The 15,992-nt window shown below is 44.4% G+C and overlaps 1 protein-coding gene across 4 annotated transcripts in view; it reads right to left on the bottom strand.

Moving 5' to 3' along the window:
- Positions 1–1,456: 1,456 nt before the first annotated feature.
- The window catches only part of LOC148020388 (pentatricopeptide repeat-containing protein At5g10690-like), a 75,765-nt gene continuing 61,229 nt past the window's right edge, over positions 1,457–15,992 (bottom strand). The window contains exons 12-13 of one of the 4 annotated variants that reach the window (XM_087700679.1): positions 3,781–3,957; positions 1,457–1,904 (exon numbers count right to left, since the gene is read on the bottom strand). In XM_087700679.1, coding sequence (XP_087556805.1) covers positions 1,626–1,904; positions 3,781–3,957 — 456 coding nt within the window. In that variant the 3' untranslated portion in view covers positions 1,457–1,625. Of the gene's footprint in view, positions 1,905–1,950; positions 3,253–3,780; positions 3,958–15,992 lie in introns of those variants that run through there. The other 3 variants (XM_087700680.1, XM_087700681.1, XM_087700682.1) reach the window with 3 other exon arrangements.

Here is a 15,992-nt window from a genome sequence, read left to right as displayed (position 1 = left end):
TACCAAGTGTTCTAGGGTGTAACCCCTAGCCCTCAACTATGTGTGGACCATGTGTGGTTAGGGAAGCTCATGATGGCTACTAAGGGTACTATTAAAGTGACTTGTGAGTGTAGCTGGTGATGGCGATTGGTCCAACTATAGTTGTCTCTCATATACATGATGTGTGTAGATGTCAACAAGCTTGACTATGAAGTAGAAAATGTCGAATAGCTATGGTGGGAAGTGTGAATCAAGTGTGCAAGTGGAAGCTAATGTAATGATGAGGTAGGTGTGGTTTGCTCCTATGGACCATGTTGTGGTATATTGAATGAACGAGACCATCTCCATGAAAGGGATGGATCCCAATATGTAGTTCATTGTGCCCAATCCTATGAATTGGAAGCATGTTGATGCTCCTAATTAAGGCCACTTCTCCACCTCATTATAGATTATGAGGTTGTATCATGTTCCCAACTCAAGCAAATGTATCTATACTGTCCAAGCCTCAATCCTCCGTTGTCCTCAACCCAATCTCCACTAGAGCTAGCGGATGAAGCAGCTTTGACCCCTCGAAATCATACACTTCGCACAAATGGTCCTTGATCTGGGCGTTGAAGTATTCTACCAAGAGGACCTCCCCTAGACTCTAGAAGTGCATGATCTCCTCTAAAAGATTAGTGTGTGGTCCTTCCCTCCTCTATTATCTCACATTCCTGTCTATCTCCATATCTCAATGCTAATGCATGTATTATAGGCCACGAGTCTTGAGCCCATGACCATCTCTATAAATAGCCTTCTTTCCCTCCTTATGCGGATGTATGATTCGAGGCATGCATGCCTTACCATGTTCAACCTACATCCATATGAGATCATCATCCAAGCAAAACGGTTTCCTTTCTTTCATAACCAATAGTATGAGAGAGAGAGAGAGAGAGAGAGAGAGAGAGAGAGAGAGAGAGAGAAACCATAGGCCAAATCAGCCTATGGGGGCTAGAATGTTACATCTAAAAGGTCAAGGAATTTTCCAAGTCCCAAAATCACTATCATCTAATGTTATGCCTAACTAAATAGAAAATAAACAACAAACAATACATAGTTGATGAATGATGTCTAGGCCAAATAAGTGATGCAAGGTGTTGAAAGTCATATCCAAGGTGTAGGAGCCTTCAAACATGGAGAAAAACCTCTTCTCGAAAGATCCAAGGTTTGCTTCACTTCCAATGTCTTAAGTATCTATATTTTACATAAATTTGTGTTGGCTATTAGAGCTTGTGTGCTACTTTTATTATATATAATCTAGATCCATAATGTTGTTTGTTGTTTACCATTCTTCACACACACACACACACACTCTCTCTCTCTCTCTCTCTCTCTCTCTCTCTCTCTCTCGTGTGCAATTGTTATCAATTGTTATGTTGCCACTTGCCCTAATATTTCTTTGTCCGATTGTCAGGCACAATTTACTTATCAAGTTTGACGTAAGCCGAACTGATTGGTATACTCTTGGACTACTAAGATTGTGAAAATCATGCCACTGTTCGCCGGTGATTTTCCGTCCAGAATTGAAACAGGAAACAGCGAGTGGTACATCAAAACGGTCGACTGTGGAAATAAAGCTTACGCCAATCAGCATTTCATATATAATATCAAGTTACATTATCTTTGCTTTGTACGTCCATGAGGACTTGCTTGGTTCTGTTTCTCAACAGCACTGAGTAGTCCTGCTTCAAACTCAGAACACTTTCTAATGTCAAAAAACCTACTAATTTATCATCATTTGTCGCCGCCTCGGAAGCTGCAGGCTGAACTACAGCCACCATCTTCGCATCACTCTCCAAAAGTAAAGTTATGGCCTTGCCTGTAGGCGTATGAGTTGGCACGGAAGGTGGAGCTCCCCTCATAAGACTTTCAAGCCTTTGGTTCAGCTATGCATACAAAAAGCGAGTTTTAGATCAGCTCGGCATTAAAGCTCTCTCTCTCTCTCTCTCTCTCTCTCTCTCTCTCTCTCTCTCTTTCTACACACGCATTAGAGACTGTTAACAGTCCATGGCAAACCTATCTGCAGCCCACTTGAAAGTCAATACGGGGACAATTAAGCCTTATTATACTGAAGTCAAGGGGCTCCCTGAAATTCGCATTATGTAAAAAGAAATTCATCTCGCCTTCCAACACGATAGGCCCTATGGATATTTCTAGTGAGTTTTCGTCAGTCAATTACGATATCTTAAAATTTTGAGTCCACTGTCTTTCATTGCAACCCCTCTTGAGAGAGCCTTACTGACACAGAACTGTCATGGGTCCTAACGCTCCAAGAAGCATACCGAGCCATTTAAATTGGCAGGCCCATTTCCCACTTGAGCATGATCAATGGACTCAGAGTGAAGGTATTCAGCAGTATTATGTGTCTATGAATCACTTTGAATCTAGCAATCCTTAGTTACACTTTATGCCTGACTAGGCGAATCAACATGCTTTGAAGCAGTTGAGGTCAACATTGCTGGGCAGTTATGCACTACTTGCATTGTAAGCATGTCTCCTAGATTTTGTGGTCGTCTGATAATTCAAATCCCTGTTGCGTTACAATTGGAAAACTTTGTGTTTTGCTGTCTCTCTTTATGAACAACAACATACCAGCATGGTCGATCTAGTTCATGCCAGTGTTCAGCTTTCATGGTCAGTGAGTGCATTGCATGAAGTCCTAGAGTGCATCGTGGCTGCAGCTTGGGAGCAACATTTAGGAAATATTTTTTGTCCAACCATACATAAACCCTTGTTTCACTGAAGAGGAATCCGGATATTTGAATGGGTGTCTTCCTAATAGCTTTAACTAGAACTACTGCATTTTTGGAAGGGCTTTTTAACTTCTCAAACAAATTTGAGGAGGCTTTCTCATAACTCCAGTCAGCTCTAGGATGGGCGAACCCATCTTTTTCTCAACAATGCTTGGAAAACCTTAATGTATGAAAAAGAAAAATCAGGAGGGTTGCATGACAGGTGTTGGTGGTAGGTGCCTCCTGGGCAGCTGCAGGCAAGCCAAGGGGAGCTGGGAGCAGGCCAGCCTCTCCAGGGAAGGCAGCAGCCCAAGCCAAGAACAGCAAGTTCTGTCCATGCTGACCAGAGCTGTGTGGTAACTCCAAGAGCTATGCAAGCTGATTTCCAATGTTGGGAACCAGGTCATCCAAATATATGCTGTTGGCATCAAATGCATTCATCAGCTTAGAGCCGGATTCTCTCTTAAACAATGTCCATTCCTCAACTGGAGAACACTTCAATCTGAAGTAAAAATGTTAAATACCACAAAATCAAAAAGAATAAAGCAACATTGCAACCAAAAAATGAGTTATATTTCAGCTCCAAGCTGTGCACACTTTTGAATCAACCTATGGATATGAAAGATTCCATCTAGAAAACAACCCCCCCCCCCCCTCCCCCCCCCCGAAAGAAAAAAAGTATTTAAAGGAAGCAAAAAATGTTAAATACCTAAAAATCTATAAGAAAAGAGCAACATTGTTGCCAAGAAAACTATAAGACAACACAGAGTGAAGTGCAAGTAGATGATAGCCATTGAACTATCAGATTTAAACAATCCTACTACTTGTACCAGCACATGCACCACAATTCTATTTGGACAATCAAAAACATGAGTTATATCTCATCCACAAGCTGCGTGCACTTTTGAAATCAACCCTTAGATATGAAATGTGATATAGGATGGAATTCAAAAGATTGGAGACAAGGAAAAAGAATGAAAGGAGTTGAACTGCATTTAAACAATCCAAAGTTGGTACAAGTGCCACTAACCTCAAAACAATCTTCACGATGCACAACACCAATGCATTTTCCATCCTCACTCAGAATAGGAAGAACAGCATTTCGAAAGAAGCACATCACTACATCTGACAGCTGGCTGTTAGGAAAAGGGGGTTGAAAACTTTCAAGGTTGGTCATCCACTTTTCAACAGGATCATCCAATGAGACCTGAAAACACAATAATGTTACATGAGCAACTGGAAACATTATTCAACTAAACGAATTTCATATTTTATGAAATTAACTAAGCACATCCATGCATGCATGCACACATGATTCTTGCGACATCTCTGTGCATAAGCATGTGCCAATCAGAGAAATTGAACCACAACATCAGCCAAACAAGCCCATCCAGGCTGACTCTTTAGCCATTTGATCCTACTCATCTCTGTCCAGAGGTGCACCTGTGTTGGGCTCACAGGCCACTCATCTTCATGACACCGGCCCCTCTTGACCCTACTCAAGTTTGAAGAGGGGTGTCTGTCAATTGCACATTCGTCTAAGAAATCAATGTTGATCCATCCTTCCTTTGTCTTCATTGCAGAAGCACCTTCTTCACTGCCTCTGTGGAGACATAGGATCTCCGTTGTATCAGGCCTTCTCCCTCAAACTGCTTCTACTCACCATTTGCAAGGCCATTCATGGCGACAGGCAACACTCGGCTAGGTGATATTAAATGTGGTGATGAGCAGCAGAAGGACAACAGATGGGCAGCAAATGCATTATAGGAAACAATGCAATCTTCAAATGGCTGGCTATTTTGACCAGCTCAACAGGCCACACATGATGGACAAAGAGCACATGGCAACAAGACTAACGACGGAGGGCTTGATAGATGACAATAGAGCACCTGGCCTGCGCGTGCTCTTTCCGCGTATTTTCCTGCGCCCCGCATCCCACGTTTCCTGCGCTTTTCCTGCAGGCTGCAGTGTGCACTTTGCACTTTTTGGGGGGGTGGGAAGCCTTGGATACCTCACCCCACCCCCCTTTTCCAAATTCCAGCCATCATCCATGCAAAACTTAATGCTCCTCTTTGAATTCCTTCCAGGCTCCAGCTTGCAGCTCTCTCTTTAGAGTCTAGACTTTGGATTCCTTCTCTCTTTAGACTTTGACTGTTTGAACTTTGAACTTTTACCTTCTCTCATCTACAAAAGGTGCTCCTCTCCTCCATGCTTCCACACCAATTCAGCAAGCACTTACAAGTTACCATTTTCATCTTCCTCTTTCCCGCACCCTATTGAAGCATTTGCCATTCTCAAAGAGTCAAATCTCATATCCCATCCCCTCTATCCCGTACCCTATCAAAGCATTTGCCATTCTCATCTCCCATTCCCTCTCTCTCACTCTTGCTCTTTCAACTTTACCCCACAACTTTATCCCAACCCTCGGGCCTCTCGAGTCTCCCTTTCAACTTTCAAGACTCAAGTTTCAACTTTCAAGAGTCGAGAGTCGAGACTCAAGCATCTCTCTCTCTCTCTCTCTCTCTCTCTCTCTCTCTCTCTCTCTCTCGCCTCTTTATTCGTCATCGGCACCATGACTCGTGAGAAGCATGAGGCCTTCAATTTGCATGTGATCCACGTGGAGAGGGACACAAAGAAGTCCAACTCTCACCATTGGACATGCAAGTATTGCGGGAAGCGCTATATAAGTGGTGCAACTTAGCTTCTCCAACATTTTCCAAGACGGGGGGCAAGTTGCTCCATGCAAGGAGATCCTCCAAACATTATGGAGGAGATTCTCGCCAAGATGAGAGGGGGATCCACATGAGGAGTAGGAAGTGGCTTATCGGCACCGACTCCTATGCCTACTAACGAGGAAGCATCCAATGTGGGCGTATCTTCAACCGATGCAGGAGAGGCCTCTACCATTGGTGGTGAGGGCTCCACATCCGCATCCGGCTCCAGTAAAAGACAAAGAGTGGAGGTTCATGCGGTGCCGGAGAGACAATCGTCTCTCTCTCAAGCACCCGGTCATGTGCGTGGATCGGTTGCCTTTCTTAGAGAAAGGCAACGACTTGCGGACATTGAAATTGCACGCACGGTGATTGAGTGCAATCTTGCATTCAATGTCCTAAAGCAAGAGCAATGAAAGAAGATGGTAAAAGCCATTGCCAATGTGGGTCCATGTGAAGGATGGACCGGTGTCACATACGACATGAGGACGAGAAAGATTGATGAAGAGAAGGAGAGGATTGATAGAGCCCTTGATCCTATTTGGGCCGCATGGATAAAATATGGTTGCTCCATTCTTACCAACGGATGGAGTGATCGTAAGAAACGGGGCATCATCAACATACTCGTAGGCACTTACTTTTTGCGGGCCGTAGATACCGGCAAGAGGGGGAGAAAAACGACGGGCACATTCATCTACCGCCACATTCGACAAGCTATCATTGAGGTATACATTGCAATTTGCGTTTTAAATTTGTTTCACTTTCTTTCATAATGATAAATCATAATATCATCATTCATGATTCATAATTGAAATTTGATTTATACATAACTTGTAATTTGTAAATTGTGGTTGTAGGTGGGCCCCTCAAATGTAGTGCAACTTGTTACCGACAATGCATCGAATTGTCGGTGCATGGGCCGTTTGCTTGAGGCCGACTTCCCTACCATTGTGTGGACTCCATGTGCAGGTCATTATTTGGACTTGCTCATGGAGGACATTGGGAAGCTCAAGTGGGTGAAGAGGGTGGTCCGCAAAGCTACATCAATTGTCACATTCTTCACGGTAAAGGTAAAGGTGCTTGCAATGTATCGTGAGCATAGCACACTTGAGTTGAAGAAGCCTTCTTCAACTCGCTTTGCTTACATGTGGTTATTGCTGGAGCGCCTTTATGAGGTGTGGTCCATCTTGCGCCAGACAGTGGTGTCCACTCTATGGAATGAGTGGGATGATCATGAGACAGAGGAGGCCAAAGCCATGCAACGCTTGTGCCTTAATGCGCAGTTTTGGCAAAAAGTCCGTGCCGTTGTCATTGTCATGACTCCCTTTTATAGGATGTTACATATGAGTGATTGCGAGGGGTCCACCATAGGCCTTCTCATTCACTTCTTTAGAGCGGCATTGGTGGAGGCACGTGCTTATACAGTGATCACAAAGACACAGCGTGCACATGTTTTAGAGACAGCAGAGAGGAGACGGGCGTGGATGCATAAGCCCATCCATGGTTTTGCCGCATTGGTACATCTAGCCTACAAGTCACCGGCGGTCATGGATGATAGAGAGTTCCTTTCAGATCAGCTTGCTTATTTGACTCGTATGGTCCCTGTTGATGACCACAATGCAGTGCTAGAGGAGCTAGGATGCTATGCAGATCAGAGAGGGCATGTGGCTTTTGCTTCTCCCCCTTGTTGGAGGAGAGGGTCACTTGTGAAGCCTTTATTTTGGTGGCAAAACTTTGGATACGCACTGGAGACCCTTCAGCCCTCAGCCATGAGGGTCCTTGCCCAGGATTGCTCTTCGGGTGCATGTAAGAGAAACTGGAGTGCCTATTCTCTCATTCACACAAAGATTCGCAATCGGCTTAGCACACGACACTTAGAGCGGCTAGTCTATTGCCGCACTCACTTACGCATGATGAAGGCTATGATGAGCATGGGTAGTCCGAAGCAGGTAAAGTTTAAACACTTAACCATAACATTTAAATTTTTTTGTTTTAACTTTTAAACTTTGAACTTTGAAGTTTAAACTTTATACTTTACAATTTAGACTTTAGCATTTAGTATTTACAATGAATCATGATCACTCTTACGTGTATCACTGCATTGATGACTGTGTAGGCGAATGTTGATACATTCAAGTTGACGGGCAACACTCTTCCGAGTGTACATAAGGAGGCGGACAAGGAGGAGGAGATGATTTTTACAAAGCTCTATAGAGAGCTTATAGCAGCAGATACTCGTGACACTCGCAGTCACCGTGCTCATGGGCGAGGAGTTCGAGTAGGTGGTAGCAGGGGCATGGTCATTCGACGCCCTCCATCATCGAGGAGGGGTGGTTCGAGTAGCTTGCAGACATATGTAAGACGGGGCTCTAGTAGCTCACATCCTGTGCCTCATGATGACATCCCCCCCTTGCTTGCACAACCACCACCTAGGGAGCTATCATTTGATGATGATGGTAACCTCATCAGTGAGGATGAGTATGAGTCTATCTCATCATCAGATGCCGAGGAGTCATCTTCAGACTCTCTTGATGAGCACTCAGATGGTTCTGATGATGATGATGATGATGATAGTGATGCCTCATGATTCATCATAGATTCATCATTCATATGATATGTCACATAGATCTCTCTTTTTTTTTGTATCAGATATACTAGACTGTAGTTGTATCGCATGTTTTGCGTAGCCCATGCGACCGCGATGGTCACCCTCATGTATTCATCTTATTCTGTAATGAAATGGCTATTTCCACTTTACACATGTATTTTATGATCTATCATTTAATGATTTATGGTTTTTGTTATTTAAAAAATCATCTTAATTTTTTTTCCTACTAATAGTGTACCGTACCTTATAAAATCATAAGGTACCAATTAGTACCGTATTTTATCGTACCGTACCGTATCGTACCTTTCGTACCTGATAACTATGGTGTTCACACATGGGGATAAATAAATCTAACAAATCTCCCTTCGAGTCATGGGTAACTGAATCCGTGACAGGAAACATATGAAAAAAAAAAAGGAAAGATCTTACCTCAAAGAGGCAGTATCTAATCCCGTATAATGATTTTGGAAAAGGAGATACATAAGTGAGAGAGATACAACACGATGTAGGTCATAACATGGTCTACCAACAAGCTCAAGGACCCAATGTAAGATATGGTTCAAAGGTGCATGTGCATGGCTCAGAGGCTAATCAAAAGCCAATGTGGCTTAAAGACACTAGACACATGCTAGAGATCAAATACATGGGTATAGCTTTCGGGATCAACTCAGAGGTCATATGCAAAGTGGTTTTTTTTTTTTTTTTTTTTGGAAATAAAATGTGGCTGATTATATTACTCAAAGAAACTGATTACAACAGAGTGCTCATGCTCAACAAACTAGCTAGAGCTGATACAGAAACACAAATACATCATGTATACAAGCCTCTCAGGACGGTCTAGGGGAGATGGGGGCAAGAAGCCATGGAGGGGGGATATATTGCCATCTGGGGCTGCCTGCCTGCATCACAAAAAACAGGTCCTGGCCGCCCCAAGTATGCATGAAATGACCACGGAGCTCCTAACAAGCCCTGGACTCACCCTGCACCTAATCCCAACGACCGTAGAGGGAGTGGATGATGGAGGTCCAAAGCTCTGCTAGGGTCGCCTGTGCAAAAAGTCTCTCTCCACCGAAAGTCTCCTAATACCACGCCTTCCAGATATGCCATCCAGTAAGACTCCCTATAATCTCCCATATCTCAGAGTCGTCTGCTGTGGGCTCCAGTACCTAGCGGATAGGTAGAGCCTCCAAACCGACCATTGCACACGACCCTACCTCAATTATGAATATCGTGTCCTGCATCCCAGCCTCATACAGAAGGTGACGGACTTGGCTGACTATCTACCAACAGAAAGCTCCCCATAAGATACATCCAAGATAGGGTGTTGTACAGCGAAGGATGCGGCATGCTCCTCTCCACACGAGCTGCGCCTCCTCACATGACCAAAGGCAGTGCTTTGGGGTTTCCAAAGGCTGTTGTGTGCAACGCTTATAACCTCCCTCCTACTGCATCTGGGCAAGCTCATATGCAAAGTGGTTAGAATCCCCCAAGAACAAAACTCCTTTGTGAATTAGATGGAAAGGAAACATAAATAAATACAACTTATTTTGGATTAAAATCCGAACAAAGGGCCCTACACAATTTAATGTTTTTTTATTTTTAATTTCTTAAATTTTTTATCGAGATAAAAAATCCCCCCTCGATGTTGACGTCTATCGCAATCAATGCCAATTGCTTACAACGATATCGCCAAACATTGGATGCTTGGCACGTCATTTTTTGCCCGATGTTGAAGGCATGAGCATGTGTGCGGTCTTCAACATGTCATCGACAGGCCCAATTTGATGAAGATAGGCACCAATGAGAAAAGCCCCAAAGTTCAAAGAAGAAATTATAAGAATTTGGGCTCAGATTGAAAAAGGCCCAAATTTTGTTTATGAAATTTGAAGGATTTTCAATCACAGTTCAAACCCCCAAATTTTGGTTAAAAAATATGAGAATTTTCAATTGAAACTTGAATGTTCCAATTTGTGTATAAACTGTCCCCTTTAAAAAAAAACAAGCATTTATGATTAAAGGTTGAGGAGAAAAAACTTATCAGATTGCCAATGATGTGGTTGGTCAACGGACAATAGGCGATAGGCATGTGAAGCTATGTCAGCTTGCGGTTGATGACATGATGCAAGCAAAGCAATCGATGAGATTTTATGGGCTGGTGATGATCAAAACATGGAAGGACGAGCATGACGCGGCGTCAAGGCTCACTTCAGGTCAGCGAGTCAATGTGCAATACAGCGCATGGCAAGTTGCAAGCAACGAGCCTCACCATGTCACAAGCACATGTCGCTATTGTCATAGAGAATAGGGCTTGGGTGGATACTCAACTGGTGACACTTGATGTGACTTGGTACAGCTGGGCAAGAGATGACGAGGATTGCACAGATGACAACAGCTTAGGCTAGAAGTGAGTGAGAACAAATAGAGCTCTAAAGCATAGCATTCAGCGCAGAAGACTGATGCTACAGCAAACTTCTTCTTCTTCTTCTTGTCTCCCACACATAGTGTGGTGATGGCAATAGCAGGCGAACATGGCGGAGGTGCAAGGCCAGCGTTGGTGTCAACTAATTGAGGCCATACTGACCGCAAGTATCTTCTTGCTTTGATACTACTATTAGATGTATAACTCATGAAGATGGACCAACAAGCTATGGCAAATGGAACTCCATGGAGAGAGAGAGAGCACAAACTAAAAGATAGATTGATAGTGATAGATGAGATATGTGTGTTATGAAAGTACAAGTGATAGGGCCTGAATATATAGGCTAAGGTCTCCACCTACACCTTCGACCCTTATTCAATGCCAAGTGGTGTAAAAGGTGTTCACACCTAAACATGCAATTTTACACACAATCATGTGTGTTCACATAACTTACAAATGCATGCATCCTCAAGCGTGTGTGTATACCATCTTGTCTCAATCCTAAGCTGGTGTGAGGTGGACATCCATGTACACTAGCCTAACAACAAGTCCCTCTGCCAACAAGTGTAAGAAATGGTGCTAATATTGTGCAATCTTCGTGCCAACTAGCTCTAGGGAATGTACCCATGTATGATTTGTATCAATCTTCATGATATGTGACCTAATAACTTGATTCCGCTCTATAGAGTGAGATCTAAATATAGACAATGCCAATTGTAGATATCTGTATCTAGGGAGCTCGCATATCCTCTGCAAGCAAGCTATTGACTAAAATAATGCCTCTGTGACCACAAGTGTTGCTTCAATCTCTACCCTAATAGCCTCATGGGGTACCACTGGTTTGCTTTGTATCATGCCAGCAATCATCATCACTAGTGGCCTCTCAATACCCTTCTACGTCTTTTTGCAAAGACTTAGGCCCCATATTGCGGATGTGTATAGCAAAGATAAGGTAACCAACGCATAAAAATACCACAATTTAGTCTGGGCTTCTTGGAATTGAGCATACACACAATTTCCCCTCAAGTTCTCCAAGTGCTTCATAATCTCTATCCAACCTAGCAACTACTGCATCTCAAAATGAAAATGTAGGTCCTGTAAATGTGAACCCCAAATATAATAGAATCTAGCATATTCAACCATATCCCCTCCAAGAGTAAACTAATGCCCTGCTTTGGCCACCCAAGCTTGTTTGGTATCAAACACTATCACCTTAGTGTTTCAAAGGTTCACTGTCAATCCCCTATCCATGCAAAATGCTTACAATGCATCCATGTGTCTCTACAAGTTCTCGAGAGAGCCCATGATCAATACCACATCAATTGTCAGAGTGCAGAATGGAAAGGAAACACGAACACAAAGATGAAGGAACAGAGAGAGACTGCAAGAAAAGAAGAAAAAAATCTGCACAACAAGAAACAAATGCTGAATACAAAAAGAGGATTGATCAATCTCTCCACACAACCCACAACATTAGTGCGGGCAGCAGATCAAGCAAATGATGATGGCAACACCAAAGACCGAGGAAGATGAGGGAGTCAAAGTGTGCATCTTCCAAAAAGAAGATTGAAGAATGCCAAAAACCAGCCAATTGGGGGCTATATATAGCCAAACCCCTAAGAAACTCGCCAACCTACATCTAGGGCCTAAAATATGGCCGACCCGCATTTAATGTTGGTAACAATGCCAAACGGGCACAAAAAAATCCCGGTAAATGTGGACAATGTCTACCAGGTGAGACACACTGATGTATGCAAAAACTACCCGGGAAATGCACATAAAAGCTCGACTAGAGGAGAAAATGCACTGAATGGCAATGAAATGGCTACTCTAGAATGAGCTACATCCTCCGTCAAAACAAGTGACAGACAAGTCTGAGCTCCTAAGTCCTCGTCTGACTTAGACTAAGACTCACACGCAACAGAAGACAAGGCATGACAAACATGACTGCTGACAACAACAAAATGGGTATCAAAAATGCTTAGAGAGAGAGAGAGAGAGAGAGAGTTGACCAATTACAAGAAAAAAAGAGAGACTTGACTAAACAGATGTAGCTCGATTGGTTAAGTTCGACGCTTGGTGACCAGAAGGTCTTGGGTTCAATTTCATTGCACACGGCAATTTAGTATAGATATAGAAAAAGGGAGATTTACCCAGGTCACTGGGTTAATTAAATAAGTGGCTTGCCACTAGGGTAGTCACTCGATTACACACACACACACATCAAAGCTCAAAATAATTTGCAAAATATCCTTAATGTCCAATTGGGGATTGATTGCATACAAGCATTTGGATAGGAAGTGGTAATGGTTCAATTTGACATAGAAAAAGCTTATGATTATATCAATTGGTCTTTTTTTCAAGAACTAATGGCTACTAGGGGTTTTGGCCATTCCATGACTAATGTCTTACATACTATCAATTAAGGTGGGACTGCACAAATTGTGCTTAATGGAGGGGTATCCGAAGAGATTGTTCTTTCTCTTTCTTTGTGGCAAAATGCACTCTCAAATCTTTATTGTTTGCTTTGGTCACTCACCCGATGCTAAGTAACTGGATGAGTTTGCTTGAAATGGAAGCATTGTTGATCTCACCCTTCCTACTTAAAGTTCATTGGTCAATCATGTCAGAGATCATAGCCTGGTTTCAGGCAGGCAGCAGCTGCACAGTCCAGCTGCACAGTCGGACTGCCACGTGGCAGTCCGACTGCCTGCAGCTGATTTTTATCAGGCTGCGCCCTATTTTGGCGCCCCATTCTAGGCAGATTTTCGCCTATTTATTGCTGACGTTTTCAGCAGTCTGGCATTCATTCTCTGTCGCAGATTACAGACCGGTGCCGTGCAGATCTCTGTCTCTGTTCGCAGATTTCAGACAGCAGATAGTGCAGACTGCAGCAGACTTCGAGGTGGACAGCAGGTCGCATCGTCGAGGTGGAGACACGCAGTCCAGCACACTGCGCCCGTGTATATCTTTGTATTCAGCATTCTTTATACAGCAGATCTTCAGTGTACACTGTCTCTTTCTCTCCCTTCTCTCTCTGCGTTCTCTCTCTCTCAGTCCTACGCTTAAGCACCGCTGCACTCTGACATGGTATCAGAGCAGTGTTTGAGGGCTGACTGAGCGCAGAATCAACCTGAAGTGGAGTTTCCATCGCGACACAAATTTACGTTTTTTGCGTTTAAGGGCAAACAGGAGGGCTGCGCCTTGGAACAAGGCTGAAACGAGTGTGGGCGCACAGGAAAGGAGTACAGGTGGTGGATTTGCTGCTGTTTACTGCTGTTTGACGCGGAGAAAGTTTGAGTTTTCAACCTAAAAGTGCAGGTTTTGCTTTTTCATCGCCTCCGGCGGGTGAAGGAGCTTCGGGACGCTGAAGAGCCTTAGCAGGCTGAGTCTACTCAGTCAGAGGGGGCTGCTTTTGCGTTTGAGAAGGCATTGCAGGTGAAGATGTCTTCAGAGATGGACCTGGAGTTCCAGGCGATTATGGACCGGAAGGTGCCTGTCCTACCGGCTCTTCCTACAGATCAGAAGCTCGACGGCAACAACTACCGCATTTGGCGCGTTATGATGTTGGCCATTCTGGAGTCCTATGATTTGGCGGAGTTGGTACAGGAAGATATTGACCGGCCTTCGGTAAGAGATGAGTCCAAACTCTCTTCCGATGCTCGTGCGGAGTTGGCCAGGGCCCAGTCTCATTGGGACAAATTGAATGCCAGGATTCGATCCTTTCTCTTTCTATCATGCACTACAGCCGTGATCGCTCACATCGAGCACTTGACGGTGGCTCGTGAGATATGGCTGGAGCTTGATCAAATGTACAATCGGATGACCCTGATGAAGAGGGTTTCTTTGGAGGTTCAGATGCGGACCTTGTCCGTCAATAAGTCTTCTTCGCTAAGGGAACACATTAACAAGCTAAGGCAGCTACAGATGCAGGTTCAGAATGCGGGGAAGCCGATCTCCTCCGAAGACATGGCGATTACACTTTTGTCCCAGTTGCCGCCACGATTCGGTACATTTTACTCTGCCCTTATTGCTTCGGGGCGAGAGTCTACTCTTCGGTGGGAGGAGTTGGTTCCTATGGTCTTGGACCAAGAGGAACAGTTAAAGGGACAGAATGCTTCCAAGACGGAGGCGTTGACAGGTCAAGCCTCTCAGAAGAAGGGGAAGGACCAAAAGAAGAAGAAGGGGGATAACAAGTCCAAGAAGGACAAGGAGAAGGACAAGGACAAAGATTCCACATGCCATATTTGTGGAAAGACTGGCCATTGGAAGAAGGATTGCCCTGACAAAGACTCGAAGGACACCAAGAAGAAGGACACCAAGGATTCTGGAGCGGTGGCTGCACCCTCATCAGCTGCATTTCTACACTTAGTTGTCATTGAGGACGCTTCACCGAATGCTTCTGATGCTGCGATGGCGGCTTCCCAATCTCGAGAGTGGATTATTGATAGTGGTGCCTCACGGCACATGACTCCTTCATCAGATGGTGTTGCCCAGCTGCGACCATCGCGTGGGCAGGTTCTCATTGGAGACAGCTCTTCAATTTCTATTGCAGGTCGGGGTAAGATGCAGCTTATTCCGGATGGACGAGGTGGCACCCATACTTCAGAGGTTTTGCATGTACCAGGCTTGGGGTACCATCTCCTTTCAGTCCATAAGATTTGTTCCCTTGGTCTTCTGGTGGAGTTTGACAGTTCTACAGTGCGAGTCCTTGATCGTGAATCGAGGAAGGTTCTATCATCTGAATATGAGGAGAACGGCATTTACAAACTGAAGTCTTCCACTGCCCTCTCTACTATTCTTCTTACCTCACAGTCACAGTCTGAATTATGGCATGCTAGGTTTGGTCACCTGAACTATGACTATCTTCGGAAGGCGTCACGGGGACAGCTTGTTCGCGGGTTGCCGGATATAGTGGTGAGCCAGCAGCCATGTGTCTCCTGCATAAAGGGGAAGCAGCATAGGGATGCCATTCCCCACACCGCTTCGCGGCGGTCTACTTCACCGATGGAGTTAGTATCTACGGATCTATGTGGCCCTATGAGGAATGAGTCCCTGCGTGGGAGCTCGTACTTCATGCTGATCGTGGATGACTATAGCAGGATGACATGGGCCTACTTTTTGGCACTAAAATCAGAAGCTTTCTCGCACTTCAAGGATTGGCTTCTCTTTGAGGAGAACCGATTAGGCCGGAAGTTGAAGACCTTGCGATCCGACAAGGGAGGTGAATTTGTGTCTAATGAATTTGCTCGGTTTTGTGCAGATAGAGGAATTCACCAAGAGTTTGCCAATACGAATACTCCACAAGAAAATGGTATTCTCGAACGGAAGAACCGTAGTGTGATCGAGATGGCGCGCACCATGATGGAGCACCGACAGACCCCCCAGGTTCTGTGGGCCGAGGCTGTGGCTACTGCAGTCCACATTCTTAATCGATCTCCTACTTCGGCCGTGGAAGGGATGACTCCATTTGAGGCATATTTTGGGTCGAAGCCAGATGTTTC

Source organism: Lygodium microphyllum, chromosome 19, assembly GCF_053477565.2.
Source record: "Lygodium microphyllum isolate KBCC chromosome 19, Lygodium_microphyllum_v1.1.10, whole genome shotgun sequence".
Classification (NCBI taxonomy): Eukaryota; Viridiplantae; Streptophyta; class Polypodiopsida; order Schizaeales; family Lygodiaceae; genus Lygodium; species Lygodium microphyllum.
Note: the sequence above shows the minus strand (reverse complement) of the source record. Positions and strands in the feature narration are given on the sequence as shown.